General features: G+C 33.4%; 1 protein-coding gene across 1 annotated transcript in view; it reads right to left on the reverse strand.

The window, feature by feature from the left end:
- Nucleotides 1-26,368, reverse strand: part of LOC107185253 (pyruvate carboxylase, mitochondrial-like) — a gene marked incomplete at its 3' end in the record, with an annotated part of 82,520 nt that overhangs the window by 19,326 nt on the left and 36,826 nt on the right. The window contains exons 2-3 of the mRNA XM_015576672.1: nt 21,161-21,710; nt 2,001-2,320 (exon numbers count right to left, since the gene is read on the reverse strand). Of these exons, the coding sequence (XP_015432158.1) occupies nt 2,001-2,320; nt 21,161-21,293 (453 nt within the window). The remainder of the gene's footprint in view (nt 1-2,000; nt 2,321-21,160; nt 21,711-26,368) is intronic.

Below are 26,368 nucleotides of genomic sequence, written 5' to 3' on the forward strand. Positions count from 1 at the left end.
TATCACAACACTTAATGCCACATAGCACTCTCTGTGAACGAGCTTTGACCAAGACGGATATTTCTGGTCTGAGCCCATGTAACTATTTTTTCTCCCAAAAATAAAAACCCATTTCAAGGGTCTGAAAGCAGTTTCAGTTGAAGGCTATCCTAAAGAAGATAATCTGGATTTGTAGATAAACAAGATAGCAGTAATAAACATCATGAACGAAATTACAACAGTCTTGCAAATTATGCAAATAATAAGCTCTTCGTAACAACGCAGCACTAACATTTTGTTAATAAGTGATATCAGTTGAATGCCTATGACCGCCAACAGCATACTCTGAACAAAATGTCAAAACGTTTATAGGCGACAATAGCAGCGAAAGTGTTAATTGTTATGGACAAATGGTCCATTATTGTCTTCCGAATAGGAAACTATTTGTCCTACATGAAACTTCGATAAAAATTTACCAATCTTTTCGGTGATATTGTGACGTATCGTCGTAACCCTCACCTATGACACTAGTTATGGCATACTTATATTGTTAAAAAATAGAAGGGTGGGGGGCGCAAGTTTCTACCAATAATTCTCATCTACAGCAACCTTATTCTGTATAAAACAACTGAGGTATAAATATTACAAGCTTGTTATTTGGGTATCCCATACCCGGTGTAACAAGGACATTAGAAAAAGTGATTTCTGTGGAATATAAAATCAAGGTAAGTATTGCCTTCATTAATTATTGTTCCGTCGTACAGGTATAGTATACAGGTATAGCTTCATAGCAGCGGCTATTATTTTAGAACAAAACTCCAATTTAGCTATTCAACCTCCCGTAATAATGTACGCGTTTATTTCTTGTCCGTTTCATTTCAATAGCGTACCTTTTTAATCTTTTCGACACCCTACAATAGACGAAGGTTCCAACATTTGGTCGGCAGCTGGTCCCGGTCGTGTTATACCACCGAGGCGAAGAACAATATCGCCATAAACTTGTACCGTTGGGTGACTCCCGCAACCTCGGCGCGGTCAAGCCAAACTTGGCCACGTGCTTTTAATTATTTTCAGGCATACGTTTTTTTCCTAAAGGAACCTTTTCCTCCACCACGAACCTCGGGAAATCCGAGGTTTATCCCTACTCCTTCAGAGTTGAGCCAATAGGAATTCGTGATTTTTGAAAACGGTATTGACAAAGCATATCGCCAACGAGGGTGAAGCGCGACGTCTGAAGCGCGCCCGAACTTTTGTAATCAGACTCAAACCAAAACTCACCCGGTGAACATCACACACACACGCACACAAACACACAATATTGTAAATACAGTCATTAAAAACCAATCAAAGTGTGCTTTATTTTTGGTTTCACTTCTAAGGATCGTGTAACGGTTCGGCAATTATTTAGATTGACAAATGTCGAGTTCCGTAACGTATTCAGGTCCGTAACATCTTTGGGTCCCGAATGATATTTTCGAGAACTTTTCCGTCTAACGGCAAAAAATTATACTATACAATACGATGCCATACTCAATCTTCAGGTTCATGATATGAACTATAAATACTAAATAAGTTAACGATTCCAAATGGAATCCTATGGTTGGACAGGGTTAATAATACAATCTTCAGTACACATTTCTTCGTACGTTATGTTTTTATTAAATAAAATAAATAAAATGGCAGTATTAGGGACATTTAATCTACCATACAACATACAGGCATATATAATATTATTTTACATTATAATTTAAAATAATAATATATATACCTGTATGTTGTATGATAGATTAAATGTCCCTAATACTGCCACTTTATTTATTTTACTTAATAACCGAATATGTTACGGGACCCGACATCTGTCGGGATCCCGGCCGCTCTTGCCCGAGTTGTCCCGACCCGACCCGAGTTTCGGGAATCCCGCGATTTCGGGTACCCGCACACCCCTGGTGATAAGTGAAGGTTAATCATTCGATACAAAAATATTTGCTTGGGAAAACAATAATTTTAACAGTGAATTGTACCTTATCTCCCATTTGTTGAACCACTTTCGGACTGGGACCGATGAATCTGATGCCAGCATCGATTACTGCTTGTGCGAAATCCGACCGTTCAGAAAGGAAACCGTAACCCGGATGGATGGCATCAACGTCGTTTTCTTTTGCGATTTTGATGATTTCGTCTATGTTTAAGTACGCCTGAACAGGCGGCAGCCCTCGGCCGACTATATAGCCCTCGTCGGCTTTCTGCCTGTGCATTTGCATCTTGTCTTGTTCCGAATAAATCGCCACCGAACGAATACCGAGCTCGGTACATGCTCGAAACACGCGAATGGCGATCTCTCCTGCAACATATCAAATTGTAATTATAAGTATTAACGTATTAACTGTCAAACTGGGGTGATAGGATTAATTCCTATTAGTTTATGTTTAACCCTCATTCGTCCCTCATTTTTCTAGCTTAATTTGTCCCTTAATGTTAAATTGACACATTGATGAAAGATTAACATAATGAAAAGATAAATAGTTAAATGTGCAGATTTTAAAATAAAAGTTACAGAGCCCGAGCTACATTTATCTACAGATGACAGAATAACATTATTTCTTGAAAGTAAAATGTGTCGAATTGCTACAAGGAACGTATGACGGTGAACTAAGAAATTTTCATAATTAATGGATTGTTGTACATTAACACAAAAACTACTAGCGTTCAATGTATTGGGAAAGTCAGAATTTTGATATGCCAACTAGTGACAGGAAATGAAACTACTGAAAGTCGAGTATCCATATGATCAACAATGTTAAAATAGACAGGTTGAGAAAAACCAATGCTTTTATATTTGTTGTATTATTTAATGCTTTTAAATAAATCGGTATAATAACAGTCATAATTATTTACAGAGTTATAAAAATGTACACCATGGAATTTACTCCTAGAAAAAATGAAAGTAAAATATATGGCTGTGTGTACAGCTGAAACAGTCGTGCATATAAAAATGATACTATTCGATTTTATCATTTTCGCCGACAGAAAGTAAACTTGGTAAAATTAAAAAATATATAAAATCAAATAGAAATTATTGACCGCTTCAGGGCATGAGTGAAAGTATTGAAAATGGCCAAGAATGTATCGTTGTCTATGATAGTATCCTCATTACACTTTACAAAAGACGATTTTATCCCAACAAGTAAGTATTATTGTAATCAGAAATAGAGTTGCAATATAGAGAATTGCAGAAATAGAGTTGCAAATTTACCTAAGTTATAAGTCATACCAATAATTCGTCCAGCTTTCAAGATATCTTTAAATTATTTATTAAAAATATTTCACCACTAATTTCATATGTATCATGTTTTAAATTTGATGTCTGAAGACAAAACGCAATGATTTCAATAACATTATTATTGTCATCTTCACTTAGTCTTCTCCAATTTAATAGGTGACCACGATTCATTATGTTTTCACGAGCAATAAAGTTTTAAAACTAACTAAAAGTTTAAAGTTACAAATTTCGTTGATCGAAACTCGTATTGTTCTTTCAATTGAAATCACAGCCTTCTGATTCCATTTTAACGCCGTTAAAAGCTAGTGTATATGTGCGGTATTTCAACTATAAACAACTATGTATAAATTTGAAGAACCAACTGTCAGTATTTTCCGTCTTACCACCAGAGGGCCAAAATCGAAGTCACGCCTCCACCGACTTTCTCAATACTAAATTAAATTGTAGAATATACAGGGTGTCCCATCAAATTGGGACAACACGCAACATGGACATTCCCCATGCAAATACAAATCGAAAAGTCCTTTACCATTTTGTAATCGGAAGTTCCATTTCCGAGATATTAGCAGTTAAACGAACTTACACGTACGCGCAGACACAGTAAAGAAGCGCACGACCCAAGTCACTGGCCTCTGCTTTTTGACTATGTCGGCGCGTACGTGGAGCCCACCGCTCAGCTGATCGTTAACTGCGAAGTCGAGTTCGTTTAACTGCTAATATCTCGGAAATGGAGCGTTAGATTACAAAATGGTAAAGGACTTTTCGATTTGTATTTGCATGAGGAATATTCATGTTGCGAGTTGTCCCGTCTTTTTGGGACTCTCTGTATGTATATTGATACGTATAATATACAAGGTGTTAAGAAAAATGTAGGACCCTTTCACAGGGTAGATTCTACATGTCAAACTAAAACAAAAATCAAGAATGACAAAATTGCGTTCGAGGCTTCGGTTTCGAGTTATTAATTGCTGAAACTATGGGTAAAATACAAGTAAAATATGTCGGATACGATGGGTTATACTACTTGCAACAAGCGACTCCCAGCAGTCCCAGCTGATTCACGGGTTCGATGCAAGAGAGAGCTATGCCACGAAATGTTGAAAAATGAGATTATTATTAATTCTGGCACCTCTGGTTGCTAGTATATCTACTATGATATAAAATACTTTCTATAAAAGCCTTAATATCTCAAATCGCTACTGTTGTGGCATGTACCCTCTAGCACTGGAACCTTAAATGAATGAAACCAACACCTCAAACAGTTAAAGAGCACGTCCATCAAATAACCCGTCACGTCAGACATATTTTACGCGTATTTCGCCCATATTTTCAAGAATTAATTAGTCGAAAAGGGAGCCTCCAACGCATTTCCGCAATTCTTGATTTTCGTCCAAGCATGGCATGTAGAATCCACCCTCTGAATGTGTCTCGCATTTTTATTAACACCCTATACGTATAATATAATATAGGATGTCTCAGCTAACTCGATGACCTCGAATAATGACTTAACGGTACACTTTACGAAAATTTGGAGGCGTGGAACTTAAATGGCATCAGGGAGCACATCTTATATGGTACGTGCGTTTTTTATGGGTGGAGGCATTTCAGAGAGTTCAAGGTCACCTTGCCTTTTTTTACCTGAAGGACCAATTTTTTGTACCATAGATCGATAGATTATCAAATTCTGAGTAAGAGTGTGTTGACCTTCATACATCCTAAACCTAATAGTTAACGAGATATTTACAAAATAATCACTGTATTGAAATCGCTGTATTGAAGTTGAGGGGCATTAGTTCGAGCACCTATAATTTCCCGTTGGTAAGTACGTATTAAAAATTATTTTGTAAATATCTTGTTAACTATTAGGTTAGGTTTAGAACGTATGAAGATCAACACATTTTTACTCAGAATTTGATACTCTATCCATCTGTGGTACAAAAAATAGGTTATTCCGTTAAAAAAAATCGAGGTGACCTTAAAATCTCTGAAATGCCTTCACCTACAAAAAAAACACGTACCTTATAAGATGTGCCCCTTGATACCATTTAAGTTTCACGCCTCAAAGTTTACCTTTAAGTCATTATTTGAGGTGATCAAGTTAGCTGAGAAACCCTGTATAACATAATATAGTATACACTGTGTAAATAGTAAAGGTCAACATAATTCGTGCCAAAAGCACCATATGTTACAATTTCGATAATGATAACACAAAAAATTTGAAATCCGTCATTTTTACAGATTTGGTGGTTCTAGTGTTAAAGCGACGGTCACCCATATCCAACATTATGAAAACAAAAAAACTTAGTGTTAATCACCAGTGATCGTCATGAGGATGGTTGTGTTAAATAGGAAAACAAAGTAGTGTGTTGTTTTTCTCTTATGTTTTTGTTTTACTTTTTATCCGTCAAATCTTATCTCTCACACTTTTGAAGATCAAGTCGCACAGCTGTCGTGTGATTCTTAAAAATAAAATAAAAGGTAGAGGACAAATTATTACCCCTTTCACCGTAGAAAGGTGGATGTTGACATCATGAGCGACTGTAGATCGTTTTTAATCATATTAAAAACTGTATTATACTCAACATTCCGTCCTATAAATTAATACCGGATTTACAACCGGTTACAATGACGCTATAAGGTTACGGTTAGAGTGGAAGCGTTCTTTGACGAATTAATTTTCTGATGAATACGTCAGAATAATCAAATAAATACATTTTTATAGGCGTTGTTTCTCTGCATGCGTTCCGTTACACAGATCCGCCATAAATTTGTCACAGCAAATTGATCGTTCGAATGAGCTCTATTTCTCCGTATAGTAATAGTGTATGTTTCGATGAACTATCGTTTCAACGAACGACGCGTCACGATAATTTAAAAAAATGAATTCTTACAAGAATAGATACAGAGTGAATGCACCAGTAACTGATCACGTACCAATGAATGAACACTATACATGTATTAAAACGAGTAAACAAAGTTATTAAAATAAGCAAATAATTAATTATTGTTTTTTTTTCAATTCCTTGTTTCATATTGTACCAAAAATGCATCTAAACACAAAGATAACATCGAAATATCATATACAAAAGAAAATAGAACAAATAAAAACGAAAAGAAGGCAAATGTACTGGCTCACAGACAGACATTCCCAGCTATCTGCAGAAAACAAACTGTTAATATATAAGATGATCGTCAAACCTATATGGACGTATGGCATCCAGCTATGGGGAACAGCAGCTAGTAGTCACGTTAAAAAGATTGAAGCAGCACAGTCCAAAATATTACGCACAGTACTCAATGCTCTGTGGTACATCTGTAACGAAGCCCTTAGAAATGATTTTGTAATCAAATCGTTTAATGGGAGAGTATCTACATGCTAACTGTACCCAAACGACAAAACCCTTTACCTCATATTTGTAAAAAAACAAATTGTAAATTAACCGAGGGATTAATAAAAAAAATTCTCACGCCATTGCATTGGTTATAAATGTTCATTTACTTAATATTTTTCACTCACTGGTAAAATCTGTATTTTTTCTTTTTAATGTAATTAATTAGATTTTTCCAATTTGTCAAATTGAAATCTATACAGTTTAAAAAAAGGTATAGATATTGAAAAATCTAATTTCCATGTGCCAAATATTTATTAATATTATTGTCATTTAAAGTTTGACGTGAATAGTTACAAAATCTCTTAAGTATTCATTCATTGGGGCGTTTTAAATATTAATATAAAATATATTTATTAAATGGAATTTCATTTCAGTAGGTTCAAAAATAGAACCAAACTACATTTGTTTATATTAAAACGTGTATTCAGTTGTACTTTGATTATTTTTATGTCTTTAATACATAAACATCCATAGTCTAGTTATTATTATGTGCAAGTAGGTACTATGACAACAAATCAACATTATACTGCTGTCATACAGTCCATTCCATGCATTATAAATTCTTTAATGTAATTATTTGCAAGTTATTAATGCAGAGCTATGTTAAACAGTGTACACTTCCTTGATCTTTTAAAGGTTACTTCAAATTAAGATTCTCATGTTACTGTGCCTATAGTAAAACTTTGATCCAACGTGCTTACGTGAGCCGATTTATCATTGCATTCAGGAAACCACTATTTGCGAGAATCTATTTCAATTTCTTTAAAGAATCTAGACGTCGCATTTAAAAAAGAAGATAGGTCAGATCTGATTAAATAAGTAAAAATAAAAAGCTGTAATGAAATGATAAAAAACATGTTTATCTTTTTCATTTTAATTATTTTGTACAAATTTATTACCAAATGGTAAAAGCATTTAGTTTAAATTATTTTTTACTCAAACTGTCCTCTTTTAGAGTGCAGATGTTCACACAAATTATAATGTTTACAAACTAATTTTGAACAACTAGAAGTAGATGAAAATTTAATGATATGTTGCCAAGGAACTGCCTTCCTTAAAATTGAAGTCAAAACTCAAAATAAAATTGAATTAATAAACTTTATTCAATTTCTTATTTTAATTTGACATGTAATGCACATATGTATTAAATACACAAAGGTTCGAAATCTCATAAGGTCAATAGCCCTATTATTCAACATACTTCTTACCAAAACATGAAACTTCATATAAATTATCCTGTACTCTCAACTCCTTATACAGGGTGAGTCAATAAAAATGACCACCTGAAATAACTCGTTATTTACAGACTTTAAAAAATGTTTAAAGTGAAATTTATTGTATTCGAAGGAATTAATAAGGTGAATGCAGTTTGATTTATTAAAACTTTATATTTTCTGAGATATCAAGGTGACCTCAAGTTTCTTAAATAACACCGTGTGTTTTTTCATTCAACGACTTTATTATAATAAGGGGACTTTCAGTTCACTTTGAACTTCAAAATGAAACGACGAGTAATTGCACCACTTGTTTCAATTTTTCTTTTCGTTTAAAGTAATGTAAACACTAGGCACATAGTTTTTTATAGTCGTTGGAAGCGAAACAGTGTTATCGCGGATACAAGTCAAGCATAAAAAAACATGCGTTTCGAATAACAAAAATAGTAACTTGATTCGTTCTTACAAGGAGTGATCCCCAGATGTAACAATAACGTTTTAATTAGGTTCAGCACAGTCATAATTGATGCACATCAATAGCATCAGCGTAATAACAATATTAAATTACAATAAACCGATTAAAATGGGAAAGTTTAATAACGATGAAGATCTCTTTTTTTTCGTATGAGTTTAAATATGCAATCGGACATGCTTTTAATCGTATTTTTAAAAATTTCTTCACTGATTTGGTTCCAAGACACAATAACCGCTTTCTTCAATTCAGAGATGTTAAAATATCGATTCACGTTTCATGAGCGGTACCTATATGTATAAGCAATCGAAAGGTACGTTGAAAATGACAGATATTTCTGCAAACAAATAGATCAGGATGTATGTGAGTTACATAACTCATGTTTACAGAACACGCTGTAATTAGGCGGAGTGCTCGGGTGAGTGCGTTATCCTAAAGTAGAAAAAGCACAGTTTGATTAATCGCACGACCTTGTTCCACAAATGCTGCGATACCATGAGCTGAACGTTCACCAAAGTCTGTACTCGACGGATTTATTGCCATTTCAAGGCGACATTCGATCTGATAAAAGAAAATACGAACCTACTTAATCTGAAACTCTAACACGTGAAATTCTGTGTCGATCAACAATAGACCACACTTTACTTTACAATGGGACCACAGAGATCATAAATGGATAGCACCATGGGTGTAGCCAGGTGGGAAAAGAGGGGAAAAAATGGTGTTTGTCTTAGCCTAGAAGAGAAAAATTTGAATCTTGCCTCCCCCCCCCCGCCCCGCCCAACGGTGTAAAAATTGTATTATGAAAATTACTTTAAAATAAATTTTGTCATTCCCCCTCTTTTCCCCAACTGATAACCTGGCTACGCCCATAGATAGCACTTTCATTTACACTGGTACTGCACCGGTCATCAGTGATCGGTACTTCAATTTCCAGGGATATCATGCCGGTTACCAGTACCAGTGGCAGGCCATTTCTCCATTTGCAATGGTGCCGTGTTGTGACAATCACCGATAGAAATCGCTTTATATTTTATTGGCGTCGTACAGTATTTTAAAACAGCCGTCTGACCATGAAAAACTATATTTCATCTCAAATGTGTATAGATCATTGAAAAGAAATAAGATTAAAGATTACGACTGTCTTCATAATTTTCCTTACAAATTCGAAATATTTAAAACAAAAACTGAATTATTTAACTACAGTGGCAAAGATATGGTTTCTCCGTCGTTTAGTAATAAAAGAAAAACACGAATCGATTCAAATATACCTAACGTTGACCCATTAATCATTGCATGAGTACGACTCGAATTTTTTACATCTACATACACTGTCACCATGTTTTTTTATTACCTCTTACAATTATTCCATACCAATAATAAACTTTGTGTTTGGTAGCATTTTGTGATTAATTAAAGAAAGCGTACACATCGGTTTCAAAAAATAAATATAACATTTATTTTACCAAAAAAACGAACATATAATTCAACAGAACATAAACTGAGAAATTTCTGTAAAGTCATTCGTTTTTTACATAAGTGAAGTTGATATTTACAATTGTTTTTCACTATTTCTATATTTATACTTAGTGTACCTCCATCTTCTTTGAATGAAAATACAAAAACAGATACGATGGAGCAATAAAATTAGTGGTATTTTGAAGATATCTATGAAAATGAAGATGACTTTATAGAAATTTCGGCTAGAGTATTTTCAAAGTACCACCAATTTTATTGCTCCATCGTATCTGTTTTTGTATTTTCATTTAAAAAAGATGGAGGTACATTAAGTATGAATATAGAAATAGTAAAAAACAATTGTCAATTTCAAATTTACTTATATAAAAAGCGAATGACTTTATCGAAATGTCGCAGTTTGTTTTCTGTGGAATTATATTTTTGTTTCTTTTTATTTAAATAAATGTTATATTTATTTTCTGAAACCGATATGTTCGCTTTCTTTAATTAATCCCAAAAAACTATAGAAATTTCGACCAGTGTAGCCCGTAATCTCGACCACGAGTTTTACTCCATTTTATAAGACAAAGAGCAAATCCCGACATCGCGATGATTCTGTCTTAACATCATTACACAAATTGTCCGCGGATAATCTCAAATAATTAACTGACAGGCGATGTTAGCCTGCACACTGTCCGCTAGCTGCATAAATAAATTATAAGAAAGGTTACGAACAGTAGTCTGGATTTGCACAAAAACCAAAAAATTTCGGCGAATCCGTACCAATCCATCGTGTTACTCAAATAACTAAAATATATGCATTCAAAAATTACCTACTTTTAAGTACGTCGACCCTCGAGTGTCATCAAATTCTTTTAATCTTTCCATTGCTAGACTAAAGTATACACCTTCCAGTAAAAAATCTATTACACGTAAAGTAATTCGCTGTTAACATCACCGTTTACAGTGTAAACCCATAGATTCCCAAAGTGGCCGCTAAGGAAATCTGAGGGGGCGTACTAATTATTTTATTTTCTTTATTTTCAATTTAACATTTTAAGATTCTAAAATTACACGCAGGTTTACACTTTGAAATTTTGATAATAGAGTTGATTTACCATGGTTTACACGAAGAAGTAACATCAACCGTTAAATGGTATTCTTAAAGATGGTAGAGATTACAGATTTCTACGTGCATATTACCCAAATTAAACAATTTGCATATGTAAATAACATGTTAATTAAGGATCTTTAGGGTTTTAAGAACTTAAAGATACCAAAAATTAAGTAACAGAAAATAATCATTTGAGGTATACGGCTGTCAGATGACTGTTTCAAAATACTGTGGGTAGTGATAATCACCTGTGAACGGCACTATCTATCATTTCCGTTGGAGACACATCGGTGATGAACGACACTTTAATTTCAAGAGACGCCGTGTTGGCCATTGGTAAACAGCTGCATATGTCAAAATTTGTTAAGGCTGTTGGTTCAAATAAATGGTAATTAACTTTCGAATTTTTTAAATTGTATTATACATACTATTAATATTCTAAAGCAAATCTATAATCTTCAGAAAGATAAATGAACAAGATATGTATAGTGTCAAAACTCAACTAACTGGTGATAATATCGATCAAAAATATGGGGGCGATTCAGAATTTTGTATTTATTTGCTATTTTGGATGAAGAAAACATATTGCTTCTACCATCATTTTATTATTTTCCACTATACAGGCTATCTTTAAACCAAAAGACTTCACCTTAATTATAGAAAACATTTTTTTAGAATTTTTATCTTCCTCTTCTCCTAGGATATAAATGTTACACCTTTTTATTTTTAAACATACATGGTGGCCCATACGTCACCTTAGTAATTAAAAATTTAATAACTGTAATAAATATAAATATACATAAGTAACAAACAAAAAATGTATCACATTTTCAAATGGTAAAGCGACTTATGGGCTCTCACGTATCTTATGAAAGTAAATCATGATAAATTCAACAACTATACATAAGTTATAAAAATAAAATACGAACGATACAGTCTACCGAAGGAAGAAACATATCAAGCAGAGCTACGTTTCAATTTCGAAAACTTAATTTTGATGTCACAAAACTATCAAAGTTAATTTTGTGAAAACAATCGTATGAAAAAATTTGTTCAACATTCCCTAGACAGTTTAATAATTAAGAATCATTTGTCTGTTAGCTGTAAAACGAACTACAATTTACCTTAAAAATGCATTTATGTAATAATTGGAAAAAAATGTTAATAGAAGCAGTCGAATGATTCGCGCAAGGCTTCGTGAGTGCAATGATGCACGTGCAGTGTACCTACAGTTACACATTTTTTTTTAAACAGAAATAAATGTTTATTTTACACTTATAGCAAAATGATCGAAAAGTAAATACATACTTCATGAGATATTCCAAATAGATGTTGTTATTCGATAAAATATTGGAACGCATCTGAAGTATGTACAGTTACTCGATTTAATATTCGGACACCATGGTACTTACGTAATTATTGCTCTATATACTGACTTGAAATGTGGTTATCGAATTTTTTGGACCGTGATAGCATAAAGCACACATTGTAGTTTACAAATACGTCAAATTAATTACTTTATTTTTCATTATTCTGGACATAATAAATCCCAAACGAAATAAGATCCAATATTGATGAAAAAATATCTGGACACCCGTATATCTCGCGGCTTATTCGCTTTAGAAGGTCAATTCATAGATTCCTTAAGATTGTTTGTAAACATCAAGTGTGTGTAGCAGCTCGGTCAGTTTCAAGTATTCAATGTGCCCTAGTGAATTACTTTTTTCAATAATTAGCTATTTATAATTATAATTTATTTTTGAATAATCTTTGTGTATCACCGGTCCTTTCCGCCATTATGATACGCACGCGCGTATTTGGAAACTAGAATATGTGTTTTAACCTATCACGGACCAGAAAATTCGATAATCACATTTTAGTCAGTGTATAGAGCAATAATTACGCAAGTACCATGGTGTCCGAATATTAAATCGAGTAACTGTATGTTGTAAATATTTCCTGCATTGCTTCCTAATCATTGTCATATTTTTAATTTATATTATCATTATTAAAGCCATTTTTTTGAAAGTGGTATAAGTTCGATTTTAAAATAAAGGAGTTAAAGTTAGTTTCAGCTGGAGGTAGATTATATTTTTATATATAATGATATATTTATAATAACAAAGTCAGTACAGTACAATATTCCCATGCATTAATTAAAAGAAGTGTGGTTGTTAAATGGAATAACAAAAATGCTCTTTTTTAACTGATATAAGTGCATGTGTAACAGTCACTCAATTTACTTAACATTTTCAATGAAGCAAAGTGAATAAAATGTGAATACAAGTTATGTTATGTATAATATCCGCCTATCCTTATGATTGTTTTCTTATTAAACTTATTCTAATAAAATTCTCAAAAATGTAAATCCAATGAATATAATTTTACATACACTAATATTCCTTTATTATTTCTATTATAATTATTATTATTTATATTGTAGACCTACATTTAAGGAAAGTCTACTTCAATGGAAATATAAATTTAAATTTAGCGTTAGTTGCGTTTTTGACAAATTACTATTTTTTAAAGTGGTGTAAGTCCATTTGTGGTTATTAAAAGCACTATGTTAGTTTTCTGTTCCGTATTTGCCATATTATATAAAATATGAAATGTTCCGCTACAAAACAGTGAACTTTCTGTCATTAGGAAGATTCTTATATTCGATCGTCTATTAATACGGATTACAGAAGTTCTACTACAATAAGAAATGCCTTTTCACTTATTCGTGTTGAATTGCAACTTGAATTCAACATGGAAAACATGATTTTATGTACATGAATCTAATAACAAGAAATACATGTACGAAACTAGTGATACGTTATTCTTATAATTGCATATGAACGAGCTCCGTTATCGAAGACAGACACACGAATAAAACAGAAATGGCATCGTTTCGTGTTATCATTCGTCTCAGCCCGACAAGCCAGTCTTTTTGAGATTTACGTCTTTTACGTTTGAGAATGCTGCCAAAGGTCGTGCGTTGCATTGCTATACTTACTCCGTATAATGGAACTGAACGTTTTGCGAGGTCAATGTCGCCAAGTACTGTGGCACTGCTTTCACGTGGCTTATTTATGTTACGAATCCAGAATTCATTAAGTCAGATTTAATATTACAATTTTAAAAATCGTGATCCTCGAAAAAATTTATTTAGCTACACGTCATTGTTCAGAATACATAACATCTTTTTATATACATATGTAATTCAATTTTCCGCGTTAGAAAGATCCACAATTCTTTCTTTGATATATTTAATAATAAACTTGTTTACTAAAATACTATGGTTCAACAATTGCAAAAGGAATCTAATAATATCCAAACAGTAAATAAATTAATCATGTACATTTAACAGTCGAACTTCTTTTGAATAATTCATGGAAATATTGTACTGTATTCACATTGTTATTACAAATATAAAACGAAGACATCTGTGGTTAAAACTAGCTTCAACTCATTTATTTAAATAGTGAAACTATACCAATTTTAATAAACTACACATATCTTTATCCCTTTTTTGACCACTGTATGTAGAACTCAATCTAATGTTCACTATGTACATTCTTTTATTATCTTCTCGTTTCTTCTATGTTACTGATCATTCATGCATCGTTATATCAGCGAATGTTATTTATCGAACTGTTGATATTTGTGTAACAGAAATTACATAAGCACTATATGTACCTACTATTAGATTTTCTAACTATCCCAACAGACAATTTTGTTTATATTAGATTTACTAATCATGATTAATTAGCTATTGAAATAGTTTGTCAATTTGTACAATCTAATACAAATGTATATTACTACGTAATCTCCGAACGTACAAAGATATTGAGTCTACCAATAAATAATTCAGTATATTTTATTAAATTTAATATTATGACACTATGATTTCACAGTATATTACTGAGACGTGATAGATGGAAATACCACAACAGATCGAGACGGGAAGATCAAGAACGGAAAAAATGTGTGGAGAACTGAATAGGTATGCAGTAAAACATCGATTATCGGAACATCGGTTATCTGAACGCTCTATTAACCGAATATTCTTTTATTGAAACGTTCTAACATCTGAACAATGTATTTCAGACTTCGTGTGTATTTCACACAATGATTACATCCTGCCACATATACAGTGAGTCATATAAGTTGACTGAAAAATGTTTCAGGTACAAATTGAATAGTTCCAAGGATTTTTGTACCTGGACGCGTAGAGGACATATGAAGGTTAATTTTGTTTGTATTTCAAATGGAATGCTATATTTTGTAATGTATTGATTAATGCAACTCGGCATTTTCTACAAAAATGCAAATAACTATTTATGCCAAAAAAACATTTAAAAATGCATTCAACAACATATACTTCAATTGAAAAAAAAAATTTAACCTTTGAAATGCCCTCTACGCAACCACCTACGAAAAAACTACTTACATCAAATTTTTTTCCCTTAAAGCCATTCGACTTTCGTCTGAAATATTTTCGGTATCATCAATGGGTTCGAAGACGGGCCGGATTTCGATTTAAATGACTCATCCTTATACAGGGTGTCCCACCTAGCGTGAGCACCTTCAATATGTCACTTGTTTTTGAAAATACAAAAAATTTGAGGAGAAAATATTGTTTGGTTGGACAGAGCAAATACTATGATAGGTAAAAATTTTTCTCGTGGTCATATTTTCCAAAATTTCAAGGTCATCGATGTTTTTTTAAATGGGACTACATATTTTTATCAGTATGGCGTAATAGTTTAGATCAAAACCAATCCAGTGAATTATAATAGTGTGACCTTGAGTACGAAAAATCGACAAGTATATAAGTAGATTTAAATAATAAAATAATTATGATGGAAGGACTAGTGCTAAAATGTATCGAAGTTGATGGACATCACAATAAATAAATTTTCTGCAAATCAAAAGCAAGTAAGATATTTAAAGTGCTCACGTTAGGTGGGTCACCCTGTATATGTATACATTCTTACTCATTCGTATAACCATTCCATCTTTTAGAGTTTTAATAAGAGAAACTGGATTCGATGAGTTTGCGACCACAGGCTCTTCTCTCTCTTGCATAATGCATTTGGGAAAAGAAAAGAATTCACAAGGAGCGGTCCTCAACCTCGGATCACCGACTTTAACCTTCCACCGGTCGCGCAGTTCTTTTGGGTACAACAGCTTGTACATATTATGTGTCCGGTAATATCGCGATACTAAAAAATCTGTCGGGGTGTAAGTAAGTTACGCGTCGTGACGATATTGAAAGTACACATTATACAGGGTGTCTTAGCTAACTTGATCACCTCGAATAATGAGTTAACGGTACACTTTATGAAAATTTTGAGGCGTGGAACTTAAATGGCATCAAGGGGCACATCTTATAAGGTACGTGCTTTTTAGGTTTAGGATTTTTTTAACGGAATGACCTATTTTTTGTACCATACATCGATAGAGTATCAAATTGTGAGTAAAAATGTGTTGATCTTCATACGTCCTAAACCTAACCTAATAGTTAACGACATATTTACAAAACAATTACTGTAGCTATAGCTTCCAGATAGTAAGTACGTTTTCAAAATTCTATTTATAAATATCTCGTTAACTATTAGGTTCGGTTTAGGACGTATGAACGTCAACACATTTTTACTCAGCATTTGATACTCTAACGATCTATGGTGCAAAAAATAGGTCATTCCGTTAAAAGAAATCAAGGTGACCCTGAAATCTCTGGAATTCCTCCAGCCACAAGAAAAGCACGTACTTTATAAGATGTGCCCTTTAATGCCATTTAAGTTCCACACCTCAAAGTTTTCATAAAGTGTACCGTTAAGTCATTATTCGAGGTGATCAAATTAACTGAGACACCCTGTATAGCTGCGCCGAACAAGAGAACGGATTATCGGCGGAGAAAGCGTGTGTCTAAATGGAGCCTGTTAATTGATCAGTTCCCAGAAATTTAACTCTATACAGCTCCGAAATGATGAGTTATCGAGCTTGTAGTGTACTTATGAGCGATAGTGTACTTAGGTTATTGCGCAACAGATAGCACGTATACTATTATTTTCATTGTAGGGTTGCAATTTACCGACTAGGTCCCGTATTAAGATTAACAAAAAGTAATCTCGTATTTCTGCAGTAAATGATGCTTTTTTGATTTCAATACAAAGCACTGCTCGTAATTAATAAATTATATACATCTTCTGAAAGTTTACACTTCAATGTATCGTTTAGATAGAAAACCATTACGATTGTGTTACATTTCTTTGAATTGACCTTACCTAAATCCTCGATAAATGTTCGAAGGCCCCTCGGCACTGAACATTAAATATTTCGTAAACTAATGGCCACATGCGGCTGAAACGAATACCATTGGCTTTAGAATTTCAAGCTCTATCACTGTGATAAATCTCATTAAAAAGTCAGTGTTACACCTAGGGACCTTTCCTTGTCAGTGCCGAGGGGTCTTGGAATACTCATCGGGGATTTACTATATTTTGAAAACGAGCACAAAGAAGGTGTACTTTCGAGCAATTATACTTTTTCTTATTTCCGTTCGATTACAACAGCATCATCGACATTTACAGGGAATCATTTTTTGTTGTTTATAACGTGCTTCAACACTTTTCAGAAATAAAAAAGGATAATTACTCGAAAGTACACCTTCTCGCTACTTATTTTCAAAACAAGGGCAATTCAAGAAAATTTAACGCAATCGTGATGGTTTCTGTTTTAAACGATGCGATATGTTTAACTGTCAGCTTTCAGAACATGTAATATATTTTATTAATTAGGAACAGTGTTTTGCATTGGAAAACGAAAAGGGCATCATCTATACTACAGAAATACGAGATTACTTTTTGCCCAACCTAATACCACCTTATCCTCTATACATAGTCAGCATACACGTTGTTACGAATTAGATTACATGATATAACAGAGAAACTCGAAACACTAATGACGAACTCGTCCCGACCTCTCCACACATAATGTTATTTCCGTATTGTATAATTACAGATCCTATAACTGTCACAAGCACCTGAATGTTATTACAATTAGGTCGTAACATATGAAATGTCCGTTTGAACGTTTCAGATGCTTCATCTAAATTCTATCAAGAAATGTATCGCTCTTTTGTTAATGTCGAAGTTGAATATCAATCTATGCTCTTTTGTTTGAAATAATGTAGGAAGTTCTTTAATATTTTCTTTGCAACAGTACAATAAATACGCACGGTATTCAAATAATTACGCTTTATGAATTTAACCTTGATCATTCTGTAGAAAGTTACAAGTAATATTAATGTAGCTTCTGGGAGGGTAGTGCTAATGAACCTATTGTTCGTTGTTAGTTTTCTAAATTTTCTTCCGGCAATACCAGTCGTGAAAATGAAGAACGGGTTAGACCTGCGAAGAAGACGAGAAATGAAGATACGTAAATCTTAATTGAAGCAGATCCATACAACTGGCAAAACTTGCTACACGAACTGATACAAGTGGTATGACAGTATCAAAAAAATTTCAAAAAGATTGGTAAAATGAAGAAACTCCAGAAGTCGACTTTGTATGAACTGAAAAGAAACGGATATTTCATACGTTACGACCTAATGCTTATATAGAGTGAGTGACCCGTCATAGTCGAAGACCAAAGTTAGAGTCACTTCACCACTTGAAGTTAAGATTTGTACACTGTGACCCATAATAATAGAGGAATCCATTTTAACCTTTTGCACTGGAAAGACGTGCTACACACAACGAAATTACACGCATTTGTGACCTGGCTGTCAGCGTAAGTGGTTAAGGATCGCTTCAGCTCTTGCAAATAATAATAACGTCTATTTGACCTCGTTTACGAGATAACGCACGCTACTAGACGTCTTATCATCGATCTTGTAATCGATGATAGGTACTTGTAAGTATTACTGGAATTTGATAAAGACATTCTTCAATTACGTAACACAGTATTTTAATAGTTCTAATAGGTAGTCTGTAAATAATGGATTTAAAATGTCCCTACAAGTAAAAGTTCAATAGACTTGGTGGACTGAAATGAAAGGTAGTCATTTTTAGCATCTCTTATGGAAATAATTAAGTGCCGATTAATTAAACTCAAATGTCGCAGTATCTCACGAATAAGATCAAATAGAACGTACATTTGTACGAACTTTCTTTATTAACGTACTTTCAAGTACCAATCTGTCTCTAAAATGGGTTCCACATATTATGGGACTTTCATACCCACGGTTTGTCTAAAAGGTTTCCGACTCGAAATTAAAACAGCAATTTTCTGTATGATATTCACACTTTGTATCAGCAAATATTTAAAGTAATTTGCCTTTAAAATGATATACTGTTCATGATAATTCTACAAACATTGAAAATAGCTCTAGTAATTCTTCTTCAAGATATGGGGGAGAGTAATCATTGAAGCACTATGAATGTCAAAATGATTTTGGATTGTCGTTTTTTTGTCTTCGTTTCCAACTTGAATAACAGGAATTAGTTGAATGTGATTTAATTAGACAAAAACGGTGAATAATCAAACTGTGAGATACCTATTGAAGCCAAAAATTTCGACCGTCGTCCATTCTACCATCTTCAAAAAAGATTTATCAGAGCCATTCCCAGAGTTTCTATAATTATTGTAAACCGTATATCTCTTTAACAGAAAATTATTCTTAATATTCGGTAATAGAGAGCATAATTTTTTTACGAATAACTGCATTTTAATTTCAGTTCGGAAACTTTTGAGACAGACCGTGTACGAAAAAAAAGTCTGTTCCTCTGACACAATGCTAGAGGCAACTCCCAAATCTTAGGAACCGGCACAGAGTTAGACGACTGAGTTTTTTTATTGGTTTACCTAGGTTTGTTATGAGGTTACTTTAGTTACTGTAAGGCTCGATGATTTATGGATCGTTCATTAAGACGGTACAAGTGTTCGAAAACCCAGATGAGCTACGTGTCTCGTTACAACGTGATGTTTCATAAAAACGTTGTTTTTACCGATGTTACATCTGTAGTAATCAAGAATGAATATCGAATTACATAAAAAAGCTACACTACCCTAACCGAGCAATTTTGCAATACCCATCAGATTAAATAGATTGTCTTATCAGAAGGTGGTTATTCGTTTAGATCGTTGATATGTAAAATAAATAGGTTAGTCTTTTAATAAAGAGGATACAAATTTTATGTATCTAAGGAAATGAAATTATCCACGAATGTGTGTAAGTTGTGGAAAGAAGTCGAATTGCGTTTTCATTGATAAACTGAAAACTATAGACTGCAGTTTTACGCTTTGAGGCGGCAGTAACTTTTTAAACGACCTAACTATAATAAAACATCCATTCTAATAACATTTTTCACAAATATACTATAAACGTTCACGCGAATTCAGATTTTTATAAATTAATTCTAAAGGAGAAATTGAATTGAAATCGTTCAACTAGTTGAAACAGAAAATAAAACCTTTATTCAATTATAAAAAAGTATTTCTTTAAAAACAATGTACTGAGTTACATTCACTACAAATAAATAAAATCCGCGATCCGTCAATGATAAATCTCGTCAGTCGCTAACAAACACGTCAGTCTTTTACATCAGTCATACCTAAAATTGATTTTTTCGAAAACTGAGAGTTCTGAAAAAAAGCAGCTCCTAAAGACCTATAAAAAAAACACCTACTGAAGATTACAAAATTGGGTACGTATAAAATGATCATTGTAAATCAATTTCTCGCTCCAATCAAAAGTTCGATGGATACCCCAGCAGTTTTGATTTTCAGATCTCAACTCATGTGCTTTTTTCTATTGATAGAAATAAAAAATAACTGTAAGAGAAACATTATTTCCATAAAGTTGAAAATGTTCAAAAAGGCTGCAACCGATGTTGGTAAACGTAACAGAGATAAAGACTTCGAATACGGCTTCAAGCAGTGGAAAAAACAACCTCATTAATGTATCACTTCTCAGTGAAACTATTTTCAGGGACATTATTTTTACTGTTAAATATGTGTCGCAAAAATAATATTTATAAATACAGTCTCATTATTTTTGGTACGGTCCACGTAAGATTGTCGCAGTTCATAAAATTAATGAATTTTGCCAAAAATTATAAAAATAGCCTAACGTGAGAAATCTAAACAGAAATTGAACGTATCATTCATTTGGTGTTACAAAATATTTAACTGTCTTAGGCCACGTTCATAATCACCGGTACATTTATAGAATTGAAAATGAAAGACAAAACTCACCTCGATTCGCGACGAGGACGCTTCTGATGGGTTTGTACTCCACATCGGTGCTGAAACATCTCGATGAAACTTTGTACACTTGCAGCACATTTCTGTACTTCATCAATGCGAATCTGGCTTGCAGGGAATGCATTTTGAAAAATGTAATTAAAACACTGTTCACTGAATCCGTGCACTGGGGTTTTAAGAAAAAAATTTAACGATCTCTCATAGAAATGCTCTCGTGCCCGTTCAAGAGAATTGTTATACACGAAATGTCAGACTTTCTTGAAAAACGCGTACGTTAAATGTAGAGGTGCTCACGTATGAAACTTTTATCGAACTGTAGATTGACACTGGCGCTTTTTGTGCTCGTTAAAAAAAATATATCTTTTTATTTTCTTGTCACGGAACCGAACAGTTTCGACGGAGAACTCGTCTTGATCGGAGAACACTATTGCGGGACGAGTTGGTTTCTGTTACTGCACAAGGCTCACTGACTTCGAATGGATCCGCTAGAGTCGAAATTCGTTGCTTATCGGCAGGCCGGCGTAGTATGATTATCGGGTTTCTGAAACAAATGAATTTAAAATTCGAGGTCAGTGGAACATAGTCTTTATCGCGACAAATTGAAGAATTCATAACAGTGACTATAAGGCCCGATGCAGACGAGCAAGTTTTGTTCTGCGGTCATTTCTCGCGCGTATCAGAAGTACACAGAAACAAAAACATATCAGGAAATACACACGAGCGGGTTTATACGCGGCGACGCCTCACGGCTCGCAGCAGGTGAATGTCTACTGTCGGATATCGCTGGCCCGCTGTGACAAAATCTGCACGGAACTTTTATATTCAGACGAGACGACAGAACTCGCTCGTCTGCATCGGGCCTGATTCGAAATGTAATCAGTGTGATCGTAAAATATTTTGTCGGAGATGTTTGTATTGCCCGCAGTCTATAAACGAAAGTAATGTTAAGGATAACAACATCTTATAAACCTAGTTTCATTCTCGCTACTGCTTTGTGATTGATGGCCAGAACATAAACGTGGGGAAGACAATTTTAGGCGCTTTATTTTGTAGAAAGGAGTGCTGGGTAATATTTGTGTTATTGAGAAATAAATTTCCAATGGTAATCGAGAATGCGATTTATTACTTGAAATTCGTTTGTTATGATAGAACCTGTATTGTATGAACTTCTGATGTTCGTATAGATACGCTTTTCACGTATAAACAATGGACACTGTATAACACTGTTCACGTGGAACCATTCATTCATAATGAACAAAGGTAATTTTGTTCATAATAAGTGGACTGTGGACCTTTATGCATTTACATCATCTCGTAATTTGTAAAATGTAATTGAATAAAGATTTTAATAGAATATGATTCTATTTATGTGTCTTTCTTAATATAATTCTAATTAATGTTAATTTTTGTATATTAGTATCTGAAATTTTGAATTGGCATAAACTCCTACTGTCTAATAATAAATTAAACTGAAATGAAATAAATAAAAAATAAAATCGAGACAAGATACACGAGTTTAACATAAAATTTCTATAATTGTATGGCGTCTGGGCCGTTATGATAATTAGTGTGAAAATATTCTTGATAAGAATGTTAAAGGCATGCTTTGAAAAAGAATTAACAAGTACGGTGATCTTTTGACTCGTATGATGATACCGTAAAAATGTTAATGTCTCCCAATTAAATATGATAAAATATTTGTAGCACAATACCGTAAAAATGTCAATGTCGCCCAATTAAATATGATAAAATATTTGTAGCACTTATTGTTAGTATGTAATCTGAAAATATAGAGTAATGTTGACATTTACTACGTTCCATGAAGCCAGGAATGCGTATCTTGATATTAAAGAATTTTCTTCTTTGAATACTTATACCCTTTCACTGATATATTGTATACATTTCAATGTATTGCAGAAAAATGTTCGTTAAGTTACTAAATCTCTATTATTATCGTAAATACAGCGAATTTTGTCGCACTTCTTGTATCAGCATGTCAAGATAATTCGTTTAGAACACGAATCAATACGGATTAAAATTGACCTTGTAAGTTCCAAATCATACTTTCATCTTCGTCGTATCGGTTGAAATAATTGAACACGCGTCGCATACCAAATTAATATTGTGCGACTAGTGAAAAATTTTAAGTAAGTGGGGACTCTAAAACGAGACTACAAATTGTTATTTTCTTGATGTTATTTCTATTAATTCTCAAGATTAACCAATTTGAAAAGAATTTTCGGATCAAAGTTGTTAAAATATAACGAATCATTGTTCGTTATAATAAAGCGTTCGTTAGGATTAAATGATATTTAAGTTCACATAGAATAAATTTTAATTTTTGTAAACTTATGTATTTTATTGTATGTTGCATTACAAAAATTTTGTGCCCTCTACCTCCCCCCCCTTCACCCCCTGCTTTTCAATGAAGGGGGCCCCCGAAGGTTTAATAGCCCTGGGCCACAAAAAATCTTAATCCGGGCCTGGTTGGAGCGCCTTAAGAAGTCGCATTTCCCCCTGCTTGACGAAAATCTTAGTCGAAAGAGTTTCCTAAATTATAAATTATGATATGTTGGGTCCTGAATAAGGAGGAATCATTCTTGGATGTTCCAGATTGATGCGGCAACGGAAATTGAACGTATTTACGGTCGTATTGCTCCACGAGAACTGACGGGCATGGGGCTGACTGCGGCCCCAAGAAAATCAATGTTTTTGTGCGATGCCCATAAGATATCCAAAGCGTGGCAGATGTGGATAAGTCTAAGAGTTGCTACTATTTGAACAGTGGCGGAAGTGTAAAACGAAGATTAACGGATTTTAATTCCGACAGACCACACTGAGTTATGGTAACCTAGTCCATCTGAAAGACACCTGGCATTTTTGAACGGTAAAGGGTGGGTGGGTTGTTAGGGTTGCGACGTTTTATCAAAAGATAAAAAATACCTCTCTGGGTTACGCCAACTCATGTATGGTCGAATCGATAGGATAATATAGTGTGGCCTTTGGGAGCAAAGATACGACCATATTACTCATAATAGTAAGACTTTCTGTGCACTCCTATCGCTGAACATCATCGTCAACACAATGTCATCGTCTGAGATCATACTGGACCTTCGACTCCATGACTCAAGCCCAAAAGGGCAGTCAGCTAAACCATTAACTCTTCGAATATAAAAGAACAAACACCTAGCCTTGGGCCTCAGTTAATTTCCTACAAGCACAAGCACGCGAAAATACTGTTTCTCTCCTTGTAAACGATATTCAAGGTTATTTTACTGTGTCCGATTTAATAGGTATTACGATTTTTATAATATTGTAACAAATGTGTAGTTGTTGAAGCATGGCTTGAGTGTTTGTGACTGCATCATTCGTTCACATACAGTTACATCAATTCTCCTTATAACAATACAATATTTTGTCAATACAATAATTTTTTCTGCCATAATTAACATACGCTATCACAAAGGATGTGTATTCTCATGTTCCGTCTTACACTATATCCCTAGTATCATCTTAACTACTAATAACTTAAACCTAATTCAGATTTGAGGGTATTCAATAATAACAGTGGCATAAAGTTTTATAAGGAACATAAATATTAAGTTAAATAATTTTTTTATGTTAAATAAACCCATTAAATATGTATCATAAGAAAATGTTACTTGCATGTCGTAATAAACGCACATATATTTCACTTAAATTCTTGTACAGTTACTTGGACAATTAAACCAAAAATTGGAGTGAACTTTTTCTCTTGTCTTTAAAAGTGATATCATGTAGAGTGTATTTATAAAATAGTTGTTGAATTCAATAACGAACAGGAACAAAAAGATAACACACTTTAAGAATGACTCAATTCCTATTTATTAAACAATGCAAATTAAATTCTTTATACATATTGAAAAAATTGAAATATAAATATTATAGAAATTCAAAGGGACAAAGTGATAGCATATTGGTCAAAAAATTGAAAATATGAACAAATTAATTAAGGGTACTCAGTGTTTAATACTTTGTAGAACCGTCTTTACATTTAATGACTACATTCAATCTTTTTGGCAAAGGTTTGTACAATTCAATTTTTATAAAAATGTAGGACACTGTCACAGAATAGACTCTACATGGCACAGACGAAAATCAAGAATAACGAAATTTTGTTCGAGGTTTCGTTTCAAAGTTATTAATTGTTGAAAATACGGGCGAAATACGAGCAAAATACGTCTAACATGGCAGATTATTCTACTTGAGAGGCGCGCTCTTCAACTGTTTCACGAGTTGATTTCATTCATTTGGTTTTATTTCATTTATTTTAACTGGATCATCGATCGATCCCGTATATCAGCTGGGAATCAACCCTTCAAGTAGTATATCCCATCGCACCACACGTACTTCACGCGTATTTTTCCCGTGTTGTCAACAATTAATAACTCTGAAACGAAGCCTCAAACGCAATATCGTCACTCTTGACATCCGTCTTAATTTTATATGTAGAATCCACCCTGTGAAGGTGTCCCACATTTTTATTAGCACCCTGTATACTGTTCAGGCAAGATATATTCAACAATTCTGAATACAGTTACAATCAGGAGATCTTGCTGGCCACTTAGAGAGTTCAATTTTTTTAGTCGAAAAGTACTACTTTACTATTTTCATAGTATGGACTGCAGCATTATCGTGTTGGAATACATAATTAATTCCAGCAATTGTTGTAGCATACGTACGCATTTGTTTATTAATCATTTCAAGATATTTATTGCTATTTATTCAGTCTGTAATAAATTTGAATTCCATTTTACTATAATAACCAATACCAGCCTAAATCATTACACTGTCATTCCCCATTTTACGGCTGCTCAAAATTGTTATTCTTTTCTTAAATCATGGTAGTAATTAGTAATTAAGTAGTAGTAATTAAAACTATGTATCAGGTCCGTCTAAATTAAATTTTGTTTCGTCTATAAATGTGACACAGCGTAATTTTTTGTTCATGTGTATACATATATTTGTTTGCAGTATAAATTATGAATTTTGTTAATTCTGAAATATATCCATTGTCTAATTTGCATTGTTTAATAAATATAAATTAAGTCATTCTTAAAGTGTGCTACCTTTTTGTACCTGACTGTCTAAATATATAAACAAGAAACTTACCGATTTGTTTAAGAAGTGGCGTGAATTAAGTTCTTTAAATTATAAAGA

The sequence above is a fragment of the Dufourea novaeangliae genome, unplaced genomic scaffold (assembly GCF_001272555.1).
Source record: "Dufourea novaeangliae isolate 0120121106 unplaced genomic scaffold, ASM127255v1 scaffold4, whole genome shotgun sequence".
Lineage (NCBI taxonomy): Eukaryota > Metazoa > Arthropoda > Insecta > Hymenoptera > Halictidae > Dufourea > Dufourea novaeangliae.